Source organism: Numenius arquata, chromosome 8, assembly GCF_964106895.1.
Source record: "Numenius arquata chromosome 8, bNumArq3.hap1.1, whole genome shotgun sequence".
NCBI lineage: Eukaryota > Metazoa > Chordata > Aves > Charadriiformes > Scolopacidae > Numenius > Numenius arquata.
In genome coordinates, this window is record NC_133583.1 from 17,270,224 (window position 1) to 17,292,624 (window position 22,401).

General features: G+C 46.6%; 2 protein-coding genes across 6 annotated transcripts in view; one reads left to right on the top strand and one right to left on the bottom strand.

Annotated features, from left to right (window-relative positions):
• Positions 1–2,185: 2,185 nt before the first annotated feature.
• On the bottom strand, positions 2,186–9,209 carry TNNC1 (troponin C1, slow skeletal and cardiac type). The gene is made up of 6 exons (XM_074152255.1): positions 8,947–9,209; positions 4,954–4,984; positions 4,616–4,762; positions 3,753–3,867; positions 3,508–3,644; positions 2,186–2,870 (listed from the first exon to the last, which is right to left on the bottom strand). Exons 1-6 carry the CDS (start codon positions 8,968–8,970, stop codon positions 2,839–2,841), a joined length of 486 nt encoding a protein of 161 aa, XP_074008356.1. The 5' UTR covers positions 8,971–9,209; the 3' UTR covers positions 2,186–2,838.
• Positions 9,210–13,619: 4,410 nt separating this feature from the next.
• The window catches only part of NISCH (nischarin), a 31,990-nt gene continuing 23,208 nt past the window's right edge, over positions 13,620–22,401 (top strand). For 4 of the 5 annotated variants that reach the window (XR_012463340.1, XR_012463339.1, XM_074152743.1 and 1 more), the window contains exons 1-3: positions 13,622–13,870; positions 19,664–19,747; positions 20,473–20,655. Coding sequence is in view for 3 of the 5 variants with exons in the window: in XM_074152743.1 (XP_074008844.1) it covers positions 13,784–13,870; positions 19,664–19,747; positions 20,473–20,655 (354 nt within the window). In the remaining 2 variants the exon portion in view is untranslated. Of the gene's footprint in view, positions 13,871–19,663; positions 19,748–20,472; positions 20,656–22,401 lie in introns of all 5 variants that reach the window. The other variant, XM_074152742.1, reaches the window with a different exon arrangement.

The window sequence follows — 22,401 nt, forward strand, 5'->3', positions numbered from 1 at the left end:
TGAAATCCACCCACAGCACCCCACCGTGCCCCATTTGCTGTCTTACTTCTGGAGGCGTGTGTGTGTTAAAACAAATTGACCTTGCAGCAGTTTTTCACACAAGAACACACTGACCTGTTGGCACCTCTGGTCTAAAGACTAAAAAGGCCAAATAGTCCCCAGTGTGTCTGGGGAAGCTCTTCTAGGAGCAAGTTTTGGCTGCTACAAGACCCTGGTCCTCCCTTTCCAGCCACCACCTTCCCTGTTTTGCTCTTGGAAAAGTGGGTAGACGGTGAGGCCCTGACTCGCTGCTGCCTCTGCCATTGAACCAAGGGGGTAGAGCTGAGACACGTGGCCAGGTGGCTTTTCCTTGGGGTCACAGCAAGAGTCCAGGCCTCCTCCCACCCACCAGGTTGGCTGAAGGGAGGGGTTTAAGCTGGGAAAGTTCCTTTTTTTTTTTTTTTCTTCTTGTTCACTCTTTAGGGATCCAAAGCCTACCAGTAAGCAGTGGTGAATACCTTGGAGGTGTCCTCATTCAGTGTCAGGATCTGGTCAGGACAGAGGAAAATAATGGGGCTGTTGGTGATGCCTGTGGAGGTGTGATGTGAGAGTGTTGGTTGCCTGCAGGACGGATGGCCGTGGCTGTGGGGACAGCTGGTGTCACCGTGGCACGTGGCGGAAGCCCAGGTATTTGCACCCCTGTGAAGGTGTCCAGACCTGGAATAAATCAAGTCCTCAGAAGCAGGTCTCAGTGGGAAATGACTTCTGCTGCTACACTGGGGAGGTGGAAAATTATTATTTTTGATCTCTAGGCTAGGGATTCATTGGAGACAGGAGACAGTAACACACAGGAGCATGTCCTGTCACAGGGTTATTCGACCCAACACATTTCTGTGTCTGTTTGCTTCTGGTGCACCTGCAGTTCTGCTGAATCAGCAGGAACTATGGCATTGAGGGCTTCGGACCCTCGGGGAGACCCCTTTGAGCGGGTCTTCTAGATGTTTGCATTAGGAGTGTTTCCAAAATATCCTGGGTTTTAAGGAAAACCAGCTGTTCTAGCTGACAGGGGTTCATTTCCTCAGTTTCTCTGATGTTACAAGCCCTGCTTGGGCAAAACATTTGGTGCTCATTGTCCAGAGGAAATCACAGAATTTTCAGAGTTGGAAGGGACCTCTAGAGATCGAGTCCAACTCCCCTGCTAAAGCAAGATTTCCTATAGCACATTACTCAGGACTGCATCAAGGCGGGTCTTGGAAATCTCCAGAGAAGGGGACTCCACGACCTCCCTGGGCAGCCTGTTCCAGGGCTCTGTCACCCTCACTGTAAAGAAGTTTCTCCTCATATTTAAATGGAACTTCCTATGTTCCAGCTTGTGCCTGTTGCCCCTCATCCTATCGCTGGAAACCACTGAAAAGAGTCCAGCTCCATCATCCTTCAGCCCACCCTTTAGGTAATTGTAAACATAGATAAGGTCTCCCCTCAGCCTTCTCTTCTCCAGGAAAGACAAAGCCATGTCCTTCCAAACACCTGACAACCCCTCTCAGGCCTCTTTTCACCTCAAGCCTATTTGGTCTGAATTACAATATTTCATCATTGCTACAAATGAGAGCATCTGTCACACCAAATACAGCTGCTCAGGGTGTTATTTCCCGGAAGGCAAAAAAATAAGCTGGTTTGGGGAGGAAAGGCAGAAGGATGGTGCAGTGGGCATGGGGGTGCTGGCCTGGTGTTACCCTCGCCCAGGGTTGAGGGCAGCATCGCTGGGGTTTGCACTGACACAATCTTGTGCCTTGCCCTGCCAATGTTTATTTTGCTTGGGTAAACGTTTGATTTTAGCAACACGACTGCAATGCCTGAGCTGTGCTGGGGCTGTAATTCGATGGGAGGAGGCAGCTATGTGCAGGGGAGCTGCTAATGCCGCAGGAATGCTGCGCTTCCTTGGGACGGGAGAAGATGGCACTCTGGGCCTTCAGGGACAGCACGGCTCTTCCTCGGCCCTGCTGTCACCCCGCGCCTGGGGGGTGAGACCCAAAGCAAGGCTGTGCCTTGCTCAGGGCCCAAATGGACATGATTTCTGAGGGAAAATTGGGTGTTTCAGTTTTGCAGCAAGGCTCCCACCCAGGGCTGCTGGAGGGCTGTGAGGTGCTGCAGGGCTGCCATTGCCTGCTTCCTGCCAGGCTGGGCGAGGTGGGAAGGAGGAACTCAGTCCAGCTTAGCAATGGCTTTTATTCATGTTTCCAAAGAAAACACAGGTCATCCTTGCACATGCCGCAGGGTGGCCATCAGGATGGTGGAGAGGAGGAAGGGGTGTCCCTTCAGGACAGCCAGTGAAGGAAAGGGACTGTTCCTCACTCGGGGATTTCAGTGGTGGTATAAGTGGTTGTTAATTCATATTTCATCACTAAAATGCTGCTGATGCTCCAGTTAAGCCAGCAGGCACCAGTGTTGGCTCCTGAGCCCGCTCACCATGGCAAGGGTCAGGAGATGCAACGTGGCAGCTCCCCACTGAGCATCCATGGCCCCTTTGGCTGGGCTTTGTCACTGGGCTGGCAGCAAAATATCTCCCCGGAGACTTAAACTGCCAACTGTGGTGTCACCTTCCCAGACGCAGTTCGCAGGCACTTGGTGCAGCCCTGAGGAGCAGACCCATTAGTCACGAATACGTGACCAGGGTGAAGCTCTCACTAAACCTCCAAGGAAAAACCATCTGAGGCACTTGGTATTAACGCGTTTTATTTTCCCAGCGGCCACCCTTCTCAGCACTCAGTCTTCATGCCGGTAGCCAGGGGACTTAGCCAAGGAGATGAGATGCGGAGCTGGAGGGGTTTAGGAGATTTGGGCTGTCATCTGGCTTCAGATTTATTCAACTCCCTTCATAAACTCCAGGAACTCTGCCAAGGGGAAGACATAGGAGATAAGGGGTGTGAGGTGGGACCAAAGTGCCCTCGCAGCTGCCAAGTGTGGTCCTGGCAGCTTTCCCCAGCCCTGTCTCCTTTTCCACCCCCACCCCCACACCCCGATGTGCAAAAGGCTGAGAGGGGACGGCTACTGCTCCTCTGGCTGTGGTGAGGACTCCTTGTGACTCCCACTGGAAATGTCACCAGAGCTCAGCGTCACCCTCAGTCGCCACTGAAACACTGGAGGTGAGTGCCTAGGGAGGAACATGGCCACCAGCTCAGCCTGGAAATTGTCTGGGCATCATTTCGGCAGCATCGTGTTCAAAGATACAGCCCTTCGGAGGTGGTGCTTGTGTTTAGGGTGCAGGAGGGACAGGCAGGTCCCTGGTGCAAAGCAGGTTTGCTTCAGTGCAGGCTGGCTTTCTCAGCATGCAGAGAGTTCAGCAGCCCCAGGCCCTTGCTACCATTTCACAAGCATAAGAAACCCCTCATCCCTGTGCAAACACCAGCTGTGATCAGGTGTATTGCCCAGCACTGCCTGCATGAGCTCACACCCATCCCTGAAGGCAACCAAGACCACAGGAGCTGTCCAGTGACTCACAATTGAACTGCATACAAGGAAGACTCCTACCATCATAGTCAATCCTGCCGTCATTGTTTTTATCTCCATCTCTCATCAGTTCTTCTATGTCGTCCTCCGTGATGGTCTCGCCCGTTGCCTGCAGCATGATCTTCAGCTCCTCGAGGTCGATGTAGCCATCAGCATTTCTGTGCAAGGATGGAAGATCTCAGAAGTGGACCAACATGCTGGGGAAGGGGAACTGGGGTGACTGCACTGCTCCCACCACCCCACTGTGCTGCAGTCGCTGCCCTTACTTGTCAAACATCCTGAAGAGATCTGAGAGTTCCTCTTCGGTTTTTCCTTTGCTGTCGTCTTTCATACACCGGACCATCATAACAAGGAACTCATCAAAGTCTACAGTGCCGCTACCTGCAGGCAGAGTACACACCATCAGACAGCACTACGGTGGGTGAACAGGCAACACCAAGACATCACACTTCTCTTTAGTAACCAAGGAGCAAAACTCAGGAGAGCAGCACGGCAGCAAGAGGCGGCTTTCAGGATGCTGGTGTAAGTGACTGAGGCCGTGGACTGACTTCATCACCGAATTTTCACTTTTTGCAGTGATTTTGCCAAAGCAAAATGAACCAAAAGCTTGAAGCACTGATGAATGGAAATTCCTGCTATGGAATATGGATACCTGTCCATCTCATCCAGAAGGCAGGTATTCATGCAGTGTGTTTTTGCACCAGCAGTACAGTACTGTTGTTTTCAGTGACATGGTTATCTTCCTTTTTTGCCTGATTTTTAACTGGTTTTTTATTTTATTTTATTTTCCAGTTACTTAGTATGGTATTTCTGCCCAACTTGCATGCAGTGGATTTTGTTATGTGACCACCAGTACACTGATTTAATCAATATTGGCAGTTATTTGTGTATGTGTGTACACTTGAGCAGTGAAAGATGTTCCTGATGACAGAATCCTGTATTTGTGGCATTTCTGAAATGGCAGTGGCTGCATTCAGCCTATATTTTGGTTTTTTTTAAATGGATCTGTGCAATTTCCATGCTGTGACCCCCAGCATGGGTCCTGCCAGCGCTACGCAGACACTGAGTGCTCCCAACCTGCCCCATTCCCGTCGTGCTTGGGAGAGTGGAAGAAACCCAAATCTCTCACCATCCTCATCCACCTCATCTATCATCTCCTGCAGCTCCTCAGGGGTGGGGTTCTGCCCCAGCATCCGCATCACCTTCCCCAGCTCCTTGGTGCTGATGCAGCCATCCTCCGCCCCCAGCACGAAGATGTCGAAGGCAGCTTTGAACTCTGGGGAGAGAGGGAAGAGGAGATGCCGGGGGTCTTGCCCCATGCCTCAACCCTGAGGCGGGGTGCCCCAGGGCAGGGGGCTCATCCCGGGCCAGTCTGGCATTTTCTGGGGTGTGATTGCTGAGGCAGGCTGGCTGCCAGCTGGGGAGTTCGTCTTTAGGCTGCAATGTCAGGTTAAAAGATGCACCTACCATTTTTTTGCTCTTCTGTCAGCTGTTCAACCTGTAAGGAAAACACAGAGATGAAGTAATTTTTCTTCCTCAGCATCACTAATGGTTAAAAGGTAATGTTATTTGTTTAACAGCCTTTGAAAGGTCAGCCAAGCCTTACAACAGTCACCCTCATGGACTACAGGATATACGACCAGTGAGGTTTTGACACCGCAACTTTTTGTAGTCCAACAGATTCTTCCCCTTAAAAAAAAAATTATTCCCAACTCCTTTGAAGTGATCATCATTTCTCCAGAGTGGCAGCATCTATCAGAATTAGCCTTTGCACAAGCAGGGAAGACCCACTGGGAAAAGCATTTGTCTCTGTCAACCTTTTGTGGATAATTTCTTGTTGCCAGAAGGCTTCACAGCGCGACATCTGTGCCGCTGAGGGCTGCTCATGTGTGGGCTGAGGCCAGGTCAGAGGTGGGATGTGCTGGAGACGTCCCTGGGGAGGGAGAGGCGGACAAGACCAACCCTGGTATTTGTTTTTCAGTCCTAGAGTCAGGAAGCTCTCTGCACTATCCAGAGCATTAAGGGCTGCTCTGCTTCCATCCAAGTCAGTGTTTATTACAAAGGTTCCCACCTCGGAAGGGCACTGCTATTCCCTTTAGCCTGTTTTGGATATCTCCCCAAAGAAATGGCCTGTAGACCCAAATGGGCTGGCAGATTGTTTCCAAACCCTACCTTAATTCATTCCCTGCAGACGATCAGTGGGAGCTTACTAGTTAGCATGAATTAATGAAAATAATCAATGAGGAGAGCAAGGAGGAATCCATCAGCTCTGCATCAAGTCTCTTTAAGTGTATTTCTCTCTTTGGCTTCATTCCTGCCTGCAAGTGTTGCTTATCTAAAATTGCTGACCCCACCACTGTGTCCAACCACCCCTTTGGTAGCATAGGTTAAAACGCTGATTTTTTTTTTTCCCTCCCAGACTGGTCGACAGCCTCTCCAGAGTCAGCTAGACCTGAGCACTGCCAGGACTGCTTCTGCCCCGTGCGGAGGGTGCCTGACCCCACTAATGTCTCCTTACTGCTGTCTCCATACTCTGTGTGAGCAGTCCCCAATGCCCGTCTCCGCTGTGTTTTGGTCAGGGCCAAACTCTTCAACCCAGGGTTGTGGCACCCTGTCTTTGAGGGAAGGCTGATGCTTTTGCCCCAAAGAGGAGTGGTTTTGCAAAAGCCAACAGGAAATCCTTCCCTCCTGCAGCGAGAGGCAAGGAAAGTGCTTTTTCTTAGCGGGACAGAGCCTGTGGGAAGCAGGCAGAGAGCCTTATCCCGTTCCCCACACACCAGAAGGTGAAGATTTTCAAGTCAGAAAGTGCTGAGGATGGTGGCAGGATTGCCATTGCAGGAGGAAACCCAAGCCCACTGTGAACCTGGTGCTGCTGAAGGCAGGCGGGCAGCTGCCAGCCCTTTGTGGCTATTGTCTGGGCAGAGTGAGGGCAGCCAACGCTCCCTCGGCCGATTTCCACAGCCACCATCCTGCCGCTTGGGTAACCTGACCCTCTTGGTGCATTCGCTATTTATAAGCCTGGGCAAGAGAGGTGCTGGAGATAAAGATGAGCTCCCCAATTGTTCCCAGGCTTTGGTATTTATCCTTGCAGCCCTTTATCTGGACACTTGTCCCTGGCACTGTTCTTAGTGCCGCTTAACAGAGCCTAAAAATGTTCCCAAAATAGCTTTGTGTTTGAACACCCTTATCTAGGCATGAGTGGGCAAGATGAAAATCCATTGGGTTCCCTGGCTGCACATAGGGAATTTGGCATAACTATAATACTAATACATGCCATCAGCATGCAGCAAATAGAAAAAAAATCCTCACTTTTGAAGCTTCCTTGACTACTGAAATGAAAGAAGTGGAGCTATGCTGTATGTAAATTAAATGCATTATAACTATAGAGTGACCCTTTTATTACAGAGATATCTCTTGAGCTGTTTATAGTGCCCTCTGGACACGGGTGCTGTTCGGGGCTTTATTCCTTTTTTCCCTCCACATCATTTTGGGGACAGGTTTCCTCAGCTGCGGTGTGGGAAGACAAGCACTAAGCTCACAGCACTGTGGCAGACGTAGTAACGCCAAATGTCCTGTATTTTGTTTTTATCAGAGCTCTCTTCTTTGTCCCATGTTTCCATTTGAAGTCAGACAGGGGAATTTCTTGAATTTTTTTTCCAGCAAAATGTTTTCTTGTGGTTAAAATCTTGGGGAATAAATCCACAAAAAAGCTTTTTGTCTCAGTGGTGCCTGGTTTAGACTTGTTTTGCCTTGTGAAGGTGCTGGCAGCTGATGCCTGGGACTCGAGCCCCACATTTACCAGCGTGGCCCCACCTTCAAACCAGCAGCAAAATCCATATGGGAGCCCATCAGGTCTTTTGCACGGCCCATTTCCCTGGTCAAGGGCTCCATGTTTGGGGTAAGTTTTTGGTATCTGAGGTAGAAAATTTTGGGGTTGTTCTCTATTGCTGCCATTCCTTTTTCTCAGCTAAATTCCTCCATGGTCCAACTCTGCTAAAATCCCCAGGCAGAGAGTCCCCACCTTCACCTGTGGATTTTTTGCCCATTTTTGGGGTAGAGATTTGGAGAGAGGCTGGAGCTTGCAGTTGGGTAACCCTTAATTTTGGGGCTCTCCACCCACACTGCGAGGGCACTGCCCCAGCAAATGGACAGACCTTTTTGCCTGTGGGCATTGACGGCTTCCAAAGCACCTCAGCCTTTCTCCCTAATTATGGGCAGGAGGTCCCTAAACAAAAAGCAGAGGACCCGTGCCTTGAGTTGCAGAGGACCCGTGCCTTGAGTTGCAGAGAACATATTTAATTTAAAAGCTTAATTAGAGAAGCCTGGGCTTTCTTTGATTTCACAGGTCACATTTCTCTCCTTTTCTGAGGTGTTTGTTGGGGGACTCAGTGCTATATTGTACAGCCCTCCCTAAACCTTTTCACAGTATTGGGGTCACTAGGGCGATTCCATTTAGCGAGGTTCAGGGCTGACCAAAGGACAGGAGAGGTGTGAGCATTTTGGTCTTTTCTTCAGTTATGTATCAGGCACTATCTTTCTTCCCTCTAAAAGCCTTGGAATTAAAATAGGATTTGTATGATGTATTTTTTATGCCTTTAGTTAAAATTAAACCTGATCAACTATACATTAAATAAAATAAAAAAAAGCTCTTATTTTAACCCCAGTTATGGAAGGGACACAGTAGAAATCCACACAATCCAGAATCTATTCTCATCCTTATTTCATCTGCATATCACTGTCTGTCTATGTTACAAAATAATGTAGTGTTCTTATTACAGACTAAATAGTTTGGGTTTACACGGTGAGCGCAGCGTGCAGCTGTGTAAGTTAAAATAGCCATTAGGATGCTCTGCATTCCCCAAGAGCATAGCTCACATTCTGGATTTCTGCAGAGCAGATATCAGGAGTGGCAAAGCAGAGGAGGATGTTTGGAAATAAATTACAAGAGCCAAGGGGTTTTTTAAATCTTCCAGAAAAAATACTCAGCTGAGGAAGGGGGGGAACACGTAGCAATGGCACCAGAAAGAACAGGGTGAGGTTTAACCCGTACTAATAATGTTCGTTTCATGGGAAACGCTGCTCTGCTTTGTCTGGGCTAAAACTGGCAGACACCTCTTAGGCTTTCAAGAGTTTGCTGAGATTTAGAACTTCACCTACGGGCCATCTCCCTGCCTTACAGCAGGGAACCAGGGGAGTAATTGTAAATAGTTTAGCAGAACCGTTGAGAGTTTCACTCTTACAAGAGGAGTGTGAAATCTTCAGAGCCATCAGTGGGAAAGGTCCTGGGTGTCCTGGATGATGATGTCGACTAAAAGAAGTTGCCAGCCTATAACTATTTATTATTTGCATTTCTCTGTTGAATTACCTCCGTCACAGCTTTGGGGAATCTATTGTAAAACCCCTGTAAACCCTTTAGCTCCCCTCCCCCCCAAAACCAAAACCCCAAAGGGAAGCACTTACCGCTGCCTTATAAATGTCATCCATGGCTGGAGAGGTTGGGCGAGAGGCTGGGGGACGTTACGGTCACACTCTGCCGGCGCTGCCCTTGCAAGCCCGGCTGATATAGGGGGCTGCCCGCCCCGGGGGATGTGACCAGCCCACCAGCAGCCCCACACGCCCATGCCCGTCCCCACAGGAATGCCTCCCCTGCGTGCCTTGGGATGGAGACACTGCCGAGCCCGAGGCTGGCACGTCCGGAGCCAGCCCCAGCCCCGTTTCAGGGCAGCTGGAGGTTTCCTCGTGACTTTGATATGGGAAGGAGCAAGCCCTTTCAGCCAGGTCTTGGCAGGACCTTTGCTGATATATTGCAGTATTTGGCTGTCCTGACTGGATGCATGCCACCATGTCACCTCTGCCTCCCGTGTCCCCCCCCCCCCCCGGAAGATCCATTAGAAAGATTATACTGTGCCTAATTAAATTGGGTAATATGGGAAAGGCATGCCTCCCAAAATACCCCCGTCCAGCAGCAAATGTCCCCCTGGGACACTGGGAACGGGAGGTGCCAGGGCCTTCCTGTCCCCTCCACTGGCTGTCCCCAAGCCCATGGAGGGACATGCTGCTGGGGCCAGTGGTGATGGCCTCAGAGTAGATGATGCCGTGTGCATGCAGGCACCAAGGCCAGGGAGGGGAATGTGCGGTCACGATGACACAGTGTGGAGAAGTGTGGATCTTTGCCTCCGTTTTCTGCATTTAGCTGGGGCTGCAAAATGGGGTTTGGTGGCTGTCAGCTGTGCTTGATTTCAGGGATAATTCCCAGTTCTTTAGGAAACCAGGGGTCACTTCACCCAACCAGCGAGCTGACCTCTTCCCACCGGAAACAGGGAAAATCCACACTCCTGGATTTACTGTGGATTTACCCCACCACAGTGAAGAGCAAAACATGCTAAAGGCCTCCGAGTGATGACTAGGTTTTCCTCAGAGCAGGAAAAAGCATTTTAATCCACAGCAACCAAAGCAAAACCCTCTTTTTTAGTGATTCAGGACTCCCTCTTGTGTCCAAAGGAGATATGGATGGCTCCAGCGTCTCAGGGTGACAGTCTCACCTCCAGCTAGCTCATACCAGTGTTAGTTACCAAAACTGAAAATACCATGAATGCAGCTGTTAGGTTTCATCTCTTCTAAAAATCTCTTTTCCCTTTAATATTCATCATGTTGCATGCAAAAAGCCTGCTGTCCCTCGCCCAAGTGGCATTAACCAGTGACCCCAGGTGGGTGTTGGGGTGAGCACAGTGCCCTGTCCCACACCATATCCTCCCAGGTTCTGCACACCTGAAAGATTAACTTACATTCAAGGAATTAAGTTTTGAAGCATGTTAGTCTTCAGAACTGGAAAATATTAATATTTTGGTTGCTTTGAACATAGAAATGGCAGGAAAAGCTGCAAAGGGCAGTAGTTATTTTGTTAAAGGGGACTGGAGCATTTCCTTTGGTGAGGACACAGGCTGGGATGCCCACCACCACCCAAACCCTCCTGGGCACCCCCATGGAGAGCCCCAATGAGGTGCTGTCCTGAGATGCTCCCCCAGTCCCACATTGCTTCCCCCTCTCAGGATTCCCTGTGGAGCCAGTGGGGTGGAGGGTGCCAGCCCCGGGCACTGCCAGGCACCACGGCAGAGGGCAAGGAATCATGCCTGGTCCCATCCCTCTGTACCAGGAGGCGACAGCTCTGAGTCATCCCCCTGAAAACAGCCCCCGGGATATGTCAGAATATATCTAGGGCCGATGCGCAGCAGGAGTGGAAGCTCTGGCATTGCCTTCAAAGAGTCATGGCCATGCTCCTGGAGGAGATGGGATGAAATCCAGGTTGGGATGTGAAAGAAGGGTCTCTGTCTGCTTAGAGAGGGGAAATCTGGGCTGCTGCATGCCGACATGGGAAAGCCATGCTTCTGCAAATGCCTGACGCGAACAGAGACTTGCAAAACACAGTCGTGCTTAGAGGGGAAGGATGAAATCCATCTGGCAGCGAGGGGTGATGTTCCTCCCAGGGAAGGAGGAGAAGGCATTATGCCAACCCCTGCCTCCCTGCTTGCTGCTCAGAGCCAAAGCTGCCAGCATCCCCTGGCGCTCTGGAGCAGTTTGCTTATAAAAGACTTGGGAATTGGGAGAAACCCAGAGCCTCTGCTTTGCAAAGCGCAGAGGGAGGCTGCAGCAGTGCATATGGGGGTGTCCCGGGGATAACCATCCTCTTCTGCTGCTTCTCTTGCCTCCCCTCACGAGACCCACGGCAGAGACAGGGCGCAGCTATCTATAGCCGGAGGAGGGCTGCCGACACAAGCGCCCTTAATCCCAGTGCACGGCCGGCTTGGCAGCACACTGGCTGTCGCTGCGGTTCGGTATGGCGCGTTAGCTCAGGCTTCAGCTGCATCCCAATGTGCTGTTGCACTTGTCACTCAATCCAAGGTACTAAGACAAGCAGGAGGGTTTATGCGCTTTTTTCTCCAAAAATCTCATTTTGGGTTTTCCTTTCTAGGCAGCCGCAACCCACTGCAAAATAAGCAGCAGCATCCTTCAGGTCAAATACAAGGAAATAAAAAGAAGAAGCCCTACTAAGTGGCAACTTTATTTGAAGTTGGGGTGTTTGGGAAGCCTGTCATGGCTTCAAACCTCAGCAAAACACTCCAGTGTCCCAATTCCCTGCACAAGGCAGCCAGCCCCAAGCAGGGCCAGACCCACCGACATCGAAGCTCTTTAATGTACTGTTACCTAAATCCTCCTCAGAGGGTTTTAGCTGAATGAGCCCCTGTTTGCCCCCTTCCCTGGCTGCATTGGTCCTGATGATGCATCTTTTCTGGGAGCTGGGACAGGGCTGTCACACCACATGCCACCTCGGTGCCCACAGGCAGAGACTGCTTCAGGCAGAGGAAAAGGGCGCCTATCAAAACCCACAGACGTGCAAGCGCTGCAAATTGTTATTTAATTAAGGAGACGGGACATTCAGAGGAAGCTTAATTAAAGTTGCTCTCCAAAACCACTTATTATCTCATCAAGACACTGAGCTCAGGAGCAGCTCCTGCTGATGCTGGGGACAGAAAATCCCTCTTGGGCTGCCTTTACGTGTTTTCTCCTTACACAGTGTGAAGGATCCTTCAGCTAAATCCTGACCAAGGGAAAGTGTTTTGCAGTGAAAATAAAATCAAAATGGGTTTATCCAGCTGCATTTGCAGAGGTGTGTTTTCTTATTTGCCACCCTGGGTCTGGTTGCATCTGTCCGACACGAGTGTTACCCCGTAGTGTTACTCCCTCAGCCCCACAGCTCCCTTCTGCCAAGGAAATACTTTCCATCCAGATGACTTTGAAATCCACACGTGCACCCAGGGTGTTTGGCACTTCTGCTATCATTAATGACTCTACACTGGAGCTGATTGCATCCTCTCTTAGGTAGCATAAGCAAGGACACAGAGAGGTCACCGTCATTTTGCTGGAAGGTGCTTTTTTACCCAAACCTCCTGTGGTTCCCCCTCGGGGTTCACAGGGAAAAAGCTGAGGAAGATTTTCTTGCCATCCTTTAAGATTCTCCACTTCTGTTACAAACCCCTGGCAAGATCCCATCAGTGTGCACAGATTTGAAACACTTCCCTGTGCTCAAGTGGGACAGTGCGTTGAGGTGAGTAAGGTTCGTAACATCAGCAAAGTCACTTCAGACTACACTGAATTCACTCTGGGGTCGTCCCCGAGGCCCCAGGCTGAGTCCATGCCCATCTGGCCCATCAGCCCAGCTCTGGTTTTGAGGTGCGTTGGATTGAGCAACACAGGAGGACTGATTTCTCTTCTAATGCTTGGAGAAAAGGCACTTTTAGCAGACTCTAGTGTCTGAATTTCTTAAAGTATTTACTCTATAGCTGGCTATGATATGTGGGTTTCAAGGTCTCAGTGTTTCTGAGGTAGCCAGGTGTGGGGACGAGGAGCCAGACCCAGGCACTTGATCCAAGATGGTCAACAGCGTTAGATTAGATACTAGAAAGAAATTATTTACTGTGAGGGTGGTGAGACACCAGAACAGGTTGCCCAGAGAAGTTGTGGATGCCTCATCCCTGAAGGTGTTCAAGGCCAGGCTGGATGGGGCTTTGAGCAACCTGCTCTAGTGGAGGTGTCCCTGCCCAGGGCAGGGGGGTGGAACTCGATGATTTTTAAGGTCCCTTCCAATTCTAACCATTCTATGATTCTATGATTAATTCATACCATGAACATCACATTCAAGGTAAAATAGAAAGTTTGCTGAGGAGTTTCTCCTCTTCTATGATGCCATCCTGAGAACCCCTCACCCCCCCCAGTGCTGGACCCCTGAGCCCTTCCCTTCCTCCTGAAGCCATAGTGCTGCCAGTGCCGACATTGGCTGTCCCCTGCTGGGAGCGCACACCTTCCTGCTGAGAGAATGGGCAGTATAGTCCTGGTATAGCTCATATTGGTATTGGGATCAATATTGGCCCATGGACCCGCAACACCCCGCACACCATTGCCAGACTCCCCCCTCCTCTCACCGGAGAGCCAGCACGCATGCGCGCCTCCACCCCTAAACCCCGCCCCGACTGGCCATAGCCCCGCCCCGCCCAACGGCAAGCCCCGCCTCCAGCGTCAAGCCCCGCCCCTGACGCCGCCGCCGGCTGCCAATAAAGAGGCGGCGGGCGGGGCGAGCCGCACCCTGAGGGGGGGCTGAGCCAAGATGGCGGCGGCGCCAGCGAAGGCCGGGCTGGGGGCCGGTGCGGGCGGCGGTGGCGGCGGCAGCAGCAGCAGCAGTCGACGGGGAGCGGTGACGGCGTGAGCGCGGCAGCTGCCAGTCCCCTGCGCTGCCCGCGGCGCCATGGAAGCGGCGGCGGGAGGCGAGGACGTCGAGGAGCCCCCGCGGGAGGCCCGAGTCTTGGGTTCCGAGCTGGTGGACACCTATACGGTGCGGGGCTAGGGCGCGTGGAGTGGCGGGGCCGGTGCCGGGCGTCCCGCAGAGGCGAGTGGGGAGGTCGTGAGGAACGTGCCGGTGTCAGCGAGGCGGGGGTGAGCGGGTCCGCCTCGTCGCTCCCTCAGGCGGCCTGAGGAGCGCGGGGGGAGCGGGCTGAGGCCAGGCGCGCGCTGCGCTGCCTCCTCTGAGGGAGCCCGGCAGCGGCTCTCGGCCCGGTTTTGTACCCACGGTAAAGCCAGGGTGGGAATAATTCAGCAGAGATTTCCGAGCGGTTTTTGCCGCCGTGAGGGGACGCGTGTTGTGGGAAATCGGTCCCCGAGGAGCGCGGCTGCGGGTCTCCGGCCGGCGGAGACCAGCCCCGGGGCTTCTCGTAGGGAGAGCTGGTGTTTTGGTGGAGGCTGAGTTTGTCAGTGTCACGTTCTTGCCCATATATACTTATATATGTGCGTGTATATGTACATATGATTGTCAAAAAATATTATCGAGTAAACATAGCTTTTAAAGCTGGACTAAATATAGTAGGAAATCTTTTCTTCGGGTGAAAATACCATAAAAATCCCTCTTGAAAAGCTACTTTTATTTTCAGAGTAAGTCAGATGATTAGACATAGACAGTTTTTCTCTTACCCTATAAAATTTTTTTTGAAAAAGGAAATATTGTCAGCAGTGTTTTTGTTTGGGGAAGGAATTAAATTTCTGATGTATAACTTGTTTTTTAACTGGTTGCATTCTACCAAGAGTTAATTGGTTTGTTTTTCAGGAAGAAGCTCATCATAAAACAAACCTCAGCGTAATTGCAGACAGTAAACATCTCGAGCACACCACCCTTTGGTTATATAACTAAAAATGTTTTCTGCTCCTACCTTATTTTAGTGTGATTTGAATGATTTTTTTTTTTTAATATAGAATGCACATAATGACGTCAGGTTTCTTCATACTGTAGGAACCTAAAAGAAAAGAGGGAAAGGGGAGCGATGGTCCAGAAAAGGCAATATTTGTAAAGGTGTGTAATAGTTACAAGTAATACTTTGGGCTACTGCCTCTGAAAAGGTACCTGGAGAAAATAGAGCAACAGGAGAGTGATTTCTGAGTTTGTGGTAGGACAGAGCATTCACACAGCTGTAGTACACGAAGGGCCTAATTCCTTTCCAGCTGACAACCCTTGAAACATCCTTGTGTGGGAATGACTGTCAGGTGGTGAGTAGCCATATTTACAGACAAAAATGTCCTGAGCATTCAGTGAAGGAGTTGGTTAGAAGCTTAAAATGAAATTCTTGAAAATTGTTTCAGCTTTTTCTGTCACGTTAGTTATGTAATGTGCATTCACAGAAGTGCTGCTGCTGTTGAGATGTTAATACTCTGTGTTAGGATGTGGTTTGTCCCCCAAGCAAGGCTGCTTTCACAGTCCCCCATCAGCCGAGAGGCTGATGGTGAGGCTTGTGGTGTGGTGACTGGAAACTCCCATTTCAGGTGTGAACCAAAGCTCAGCAGTGTTAATGTTGGTGTTGAGAATTTTCATTAGTGTTTTGCAATACCAGTGAATGAGAAATTCAAGTGAATTTAGTTGAGAAAATGTCAAAATATTATCTGCCCCTTTATTCCACTGGAGGTTATGGACATAGGAGGTGAAATGTTAGCTACTTTGCGGCTTCAGCAATACCCTAGTATTGTGGTACAGCCAACCTTTGATAATACCATTAATGTGCTAGGTTGAGCTGTAGTTCAGGCATATATCTTTGCTGCAGGTAATGTTCAGCAGATCAGCTGATAGTTGGGGATAACATTTTAAGCTGCTGCAGCTAAGCCCAAGGAGGCTTATTTTTTCAAGGCCAGATTTCTTTTTTAATGATTATGGTTCTGGAAATACAATGCTGTTTTAATGCCAATTTTTTCTTGGGAGCTTTAAAGGTAGGGTGTTTTAAAGGCAAGATTTACCAGTATTCGGCCTTACTTTGATTCTCTTGATGCATTTTTGAAGGAGTTGTGACATTGAGCTTACCTGTGTGTAAACCTCCGAAAACTGTTAGCAGGAGTCCAAGCCTGCAGCCAGTTTGTATGAGATAGACCAAAGTCATTAGTAATGTAGGAATTTATCTTTAAATGGGACCAGAAATTTTATAAAATTATTCAGAAGGTGAAATGTTTTACGAAAATTAGCATTTTTGTTTAGTGTTTGAAAATAGATTAGTGCTACTTAAGGATGTGATAAAGACTTGTACCAAAGCAGAAGAAAGTGGAGAAATTAGAAGGTGTAAATGTCAGTCAAATCTGGTAAAGGTGAGAAAGGAAACTTACCAGTAGCAAGCTACATCTTTATCCATTAACATGTAGTAGTCAAGGTGGCAGTGGTCCTAATTACATCCTTTTTTTTTTTTGTAAGAAACATTTTTCTTTGGCATCTGTGCTTCCCATTGTATTCTGTATTTCAGAGCTCATACTCTGAATAGAAGGAGATTTATTTTAATGACATCCTTTTGACGGTTGTGAGATTAAATCCTGTAAAATGTATTAGGGGAGGTCCATGGTTCTGTGTAATTTTGAAGGTACTTTTAAAAATGTGATTTTTGTTGGAGTTGTTAGGGTGGAAGGCAAGGTATGGATAAATCCAGCAGGGAAAAATACTGCACTTGATGTTTTGTTTTGGTTTTTTTCTGTTGGGTTAGAAAAGTATGAGCAGTCGTACTAGGTATTTCTCCTGCATGTGCTGATCCAGCTAGACACTGAAGACTGGCTGATTGCTGGAATGCCTCAAGGCTGCCAGTGCTTCATTTGTTTCCTGCTATGTGTTTGTTTGGCCCAAAATTGCCTTCCTGCTTTTCCTGTCTTTTGCAGCTGTTTTTAATATAAATACTAGCTTTGATATTTAAGGAATATACTGTGGCTTCCTTGAATGGGCGTAAACTGACTACTTGAGGAGGCAGGGTGGAGAAGATGTGTTGCATCACTGCACTGGAATTTGGGACCTACTGGCTGCAGTCGCACCTGTATCCCAGGCTTCCTGTGGCCAGCTCTGCCTGTCCTCTGTAAAGTGTGGTGCTGGTCTTTTTCTTGACAGGTCTGAAGTATGAAGTTGAATGAGAGATACTGTAGAAATGCAAGTTTTCCATGTAAAGTAAGATGGGCAGGTTTTTCTAATGTGTACAGGAAGTAAACAAAAGGCAGTCTGGAATCAATGCTGTTCGTTTAACACCTGGCTTAAAAATTATACATCTTAAAAATTTTTAGTAAATATTTCATCTTTAAATATTTAGGGAAACAAAGGCATGCTATTTGGCGATGTGACTACTTAACTACAAAGAGTTTGAAGTCACTGGTTAGAAAAATCTTGAAAAATACAGCACTACAGATATGCTAGACACTTTACAAAGTACTTGGCCAAAACAACTGATTTATAGAGAGGTGTATAAAATTTGTTACACATGAGAATTTAGTAGAGATACAGGCAGGAGGGAAACCTGTGAATGTAAACACTTCTGCATTTTAGCTCAACAGAAATGCATATGGCATAAATATGGGTGGAGATTTCACATGGTATATTTATGTCTGGGAGACAGTGCAGCATGATAGAATTTCGTCATCTCTCCATGTATGCCTTCTAGCAATTGGCTTGACAGGTAGGCAGTCCTTGAAGAATCTTAACTTAAACTGTCAGCTTCGTCATATACAAGGCACGCTCAAAATCAATTAAAGATCAACTTATGTATCTGACTTCTTCAGAAATTTAACATTTTTTTTTGCTTTAAAATGATTGATTTCTGTATTGAAACAAGTCTTCAGAGCACATAAGCATCTTGTGTTTGTATTTATTCTTCAAGACAATGGCAGCTTGTGGATTGATGTGAAATCAGTTGCTGTCATTCTGCATTCTGATGCTGTTTGAAGGGTGAATACGTACTGCCAGCACTGGCTGCGTTCTACATGAGGGTTGCTCATGTAAAGACTTAATTTGAGGAATTGTGTCAATGCATGAAACGCTTTAACAGGTGTTTTCCTGACCAGGCTATGCATTTGGCTCAGTGCTAAGTTTCTAGAAGTGGTCAGTGCTTGTCATTTCAGCAAAAGGATATGAGACCTTTATTATATACTTACTCTGACTGTATTGTATACAGAGAGGAGGGACATTCCTTTCTTGTCTCATGAGCTCTCAGCTGGGAGCTGTGACGTTTACTGAGTTTTCAGTGTATAATCTGAGGTTTTGTGCATTGTGTACTCAATCTGCATTGCATTTAGCTATACTGCTTAGTCTGCCATGATTTAACACAGCTTTTTAAAAGAGCTAGTCTTTTTATTATGATTTCTAAATGTAGTGCTTCTTAGGTTCTAACTTTAATCTTCTGGTTTCTTTTGAGTCTATCATTGCATTTCTCAGGGCTATGAGGTACTTTTGAATGCTCAGGTTATTCCTGTTCTAGTTTGTCACTGGTGCAGTGAATAATCCTGATCTGTCATTTCCCAACACAACATGATGGGAAAGCAGACACAGGCCTTAATTGAGACTGTAATTCTGTGTAGGCATTCATCTGTTTTCAGTACTCATCTGAACACTGACGTGTCACTTGCTGCGTGCACTAGTCAGACATCTTGATTCACTTCTCTGTAGGACTTGGGTTTTCGTCAGCAAGCCAGTGTCAGGTGCTTACATAAATATAATTGGTATGAGATACAGTTCATCTTTTAAAATGCAAGTGGTATTCTATTTAATGTTTGGTGTTGTGCTGGTCTGTACTACCAGTAAGTGAAAACAGGCCTTTTACGTAACAAATTGAAACTGTTGATGCTTTTTGTTTCAAGTGGGTTTAGCAGCTAGATGTGCATCATTCTCAGAGCAGCTATGAATCAGGTCTATGATCTGTGGTAGTAAGCAAGTTCTCAACTGTATTAAATGCTTTCGAGATTTGATTATGAATTCTTTTGTGTTTTGTGGGTTTTTTTCCCTTGAGGAATATAGTTGGTTTATACAGTTTATTTAATTTGTTGTTTTCAAGTAGCTGTAGAACTGGGTTTGCTGAGCCTTGTTTTGTTTTCTACTTTGTTTTATTTTGTATGTTTAAATTTTCTTTGGGATGGCTGCCTCCTGGCATATCCAAAGGTAGATTGTGAATTTCCTGAAGAACCAGTACTATTCAATCTGGAAAGTCATCTCCAATGAAAATCTTGAATTGATGGTACATGCGTGGCTAAAAATACATAGCTTTGTGTAAAGAAATGTTGAGTTGCTTTAGATAATTGTAGTGATTCTTCGGTCACAATTGTAACACTCGGGAAGCTGTCTTGTGTGCTTTACACTAAAAGGAATAAAACAGTTAACATCCAGCCAAGCAAAGGATTTGTCTAGATTTCTGAAGGGTTAAGCTCCAGATTTCTACTTAACTGTGAAGTGACAGCAGGATGGTTGCCCAGTTCCTCTGCCTGTTGTGGAACTTGGTAGATTGAAGAAGGGTTGCTGCCGTCTCAGGGTTGTTGTGGATAGCTATGAATGCCAACTTAGCTAGCAGAAATCTTCAGAAAAAGTAGCTTAGAGATCTTGGTTATTAACGTTTGGGTTACAAAATTAAAAGCCACTGCTTTACATTAAGAACCACCTGCGTGTTTTACGTGTAGAGTAGCCTTGTGAATGAGATTAGATGTCCTACATCAGCAAAGTCACCTTAGAGTTTGGATTATCTTTTAGTTAACTATGATACTTTAAGAATGTAGAATCGCCTTATGGTGCTACATTAACCAGCACATCTCACAACTTTTAAGACAAATGCTTTGCAGTTCCCTTACTTTAATTTCTTCCTTTCAGGTATACATTATTCAAGTCAGTGTTGGCAATCATCAGTGGACTGTCAAGCATCGTTACAGTGATTTCCATGACCTGCATGAAAAGGTAAGGATATTAAAACTGTCCTCAGTCTCTTGCAAAATGTTGTATAGTTCGTGTAATTCTGTTGTATGTGACATAAATGCTATCTTCAGTAAAGAGCAAGTAGTACCACCTGAGCTGCAGACTAAATCCTTTTTGTATGAACAATATTACTTGCCCCTGTTACATTCCCCTCAAACTGAGGGACGTTGGCCTGGACAACTTTAGCCCTGGACAGAGTGGAGTTCAGGCTAGAGTTGTTAGACATTTTGCTGAGAGATGTTTGTGATCAGCTGATGCGGTAACCAAAAGCTGGATTGGAGTAAAGACTTTCTTGGGAGGGGTGGGTGATAAAACTGTCCTTAAGACATTAGCATGGGGTAGTTACTAACCAGTGCTGATTAAAAGCAGCAAGTGAAAATGAGGGAAGGACCACTATATTCAAGACCGAGCTGTTTTCTCCCTCAGAAACACACCAATTATTCTACCGTTTTATCACCTTAGTTACATTCTGCCCTGTGGTACTGTGAGCGATTCTTTCAGAAAACAGTTACTGGTTCTCAACATTTTATGATAAAATTTTCTTTCTGAAAATACCTAGGACTTTGAAGTCAATAGCTAAATTTGCAGAAGTAATTTTATTTTTGGACCTTACCAAGGTCAGGCAACATGCTCTTAATGTGTTCTGTTGCATCTTTTTGCAAGTTCAGATGGTGAGATGGGTAGTAACTCTGGTCTTTTTCTTTCAGCTTGTTTCAGAAAAGAAAATAGATAAGAATCTGTTACCTCCCAAGAAGATTATTGGAAAAAATTCCAAAAGCCTGGTGGAGAAAAGACAGAAGGAATTAGAGGTCTATCTGCAAACACTGCTAGTCAAGTTCCCTGTTACTGCTCCAAAAGTTTTGTCACACTTCCTACACTTTCATTTATATGTAAGTTATGTTTTTAGCATATAAAATGGAGGCCTGAGTGTCTTTCCCTAGTTCTCTGACTTGGAGAGAATTGTATGGAATCTTCACAAAATAGCTGAAACTGCTCTCTTTTTCAGCATTTTGCACAAAGTAACAAACAAAGCATATTTTTAAGATTTTTTGACACCACTTTTTATTGCAGTAGATACTGTGCTGGCAAGTAGTGTGGGTAGGGACTCTAAGATGAGAAAATAAATGCTGGCAGAATAGTTGGAAGCTGTGAATAAATCTGAAGCTGAATTGGTTGTTAGGCTGAAGTCAATAGTGCTGGCTCTCTGAAGGAACATTGCATAATTGATCCACACACACCCCTACTTAGTGGTTAATGGGAAGAGCTGTGGTTCATGCTGAAACAGTTTCCAGTAGCCCAAATGAAGAAAAATGATGCTTCTCCATGAGAAGCACACCGATGGAACGGCCTCTGGAGAAATAGCTCCAGTCAGCAGACAGAACATTACGGTAAAGGATGCTTGAAGTAAGAAGCAATGACTTGCTTTCCTGTTCAGATTGCAATTTGTTCGTTCATCTCTTGTGTATAATTAGACTTTTTTTTCAGTATGGCATCATGTAAGGGGGAGAATGAACTTCATAAAGAGGAAAATGCACTGGAGAACTCAATGGAAAGGAGGAGCAATAATTGCTTTGGGGTGGGATCTGCTGAGATTGCCCTTCATGGTTTCATAAAAAGGCTTCAGAAATGAGTCACAAGTGGTCCATTAGGTGTGTTAATTAAGCTTTAGCAACAAAGAGGAACCTGTTCTAGTTATGTTACGTGAACATAATTATTCTGGTGAGACTTTAGGGTTTGACTTAGATAAATAGTAGAAGGTTTACTTCATAGTGTTGCTATTGCTCTGCAGATTTCAGTGAGAAGCACTAGTTTGTCACGATCAAGCCCTCTAAAATGAATTAGAGGTTTTATGTGTAATGAAAATGTGCGTGATAGTGTGGGGACAGTTCTGTTCAGATGGAACAAACTTCCTGATTATCAGGAAGTTACGTAATTTTTCTGTTTTCTGGCTACTCTCTCTTAAATGATGTTTCATTAATGTTTCAGTGCTGTAACTTCAACAAGGTTTTTATGCAGGCAGAAATTCTTCCTAGTCCTGCTCCTGTTTTTCTGTTAGACTATTTTATTTTTTTTCCTTTTGCTGTAATGTTCATACGTTTTAACTTTTCCAAAGAACTGGCATTATTTGGATATGAATGCTCCCCTGTTTCTATACTGTGCTTGTGTATTAAGAGCCAAGTTCTTGCTTAATCTGTGTTTCTTTGCTTTAGGAGAGTCTGGCTTGAGGTATAAACTCAAATGTTTTTGCTTGGAACTCCAGAGTACTTTTAAATATTTGTGAAAAAAAGTTAGTTATTCAACAGAGAAGCTAAATATTTACCACAATGATTCTACTGGAAAATAACCTTCCTGCAGAACTTTGATCTTTTACAATATCTTTGTTACCAGACAGCCCGTGTACATGCTTGAGACATTATAATCCCTGATATTGCCTCATTAGTTTATATAGGAAGGCTGCAATATTTTGTCTGTTCTTATTTGTAGTATTTCCAGTACGGGTTATTTAATTTTACTTCCCAAATTAATAGAACTAAATGGAGGAGAAATATCTACCATAAATACATTACAACCACTTTGAAGCCGTGTCACAGGGAGAACCCAGGTACAGTTTACCAAAGAGAAGCAGTTGCATGACA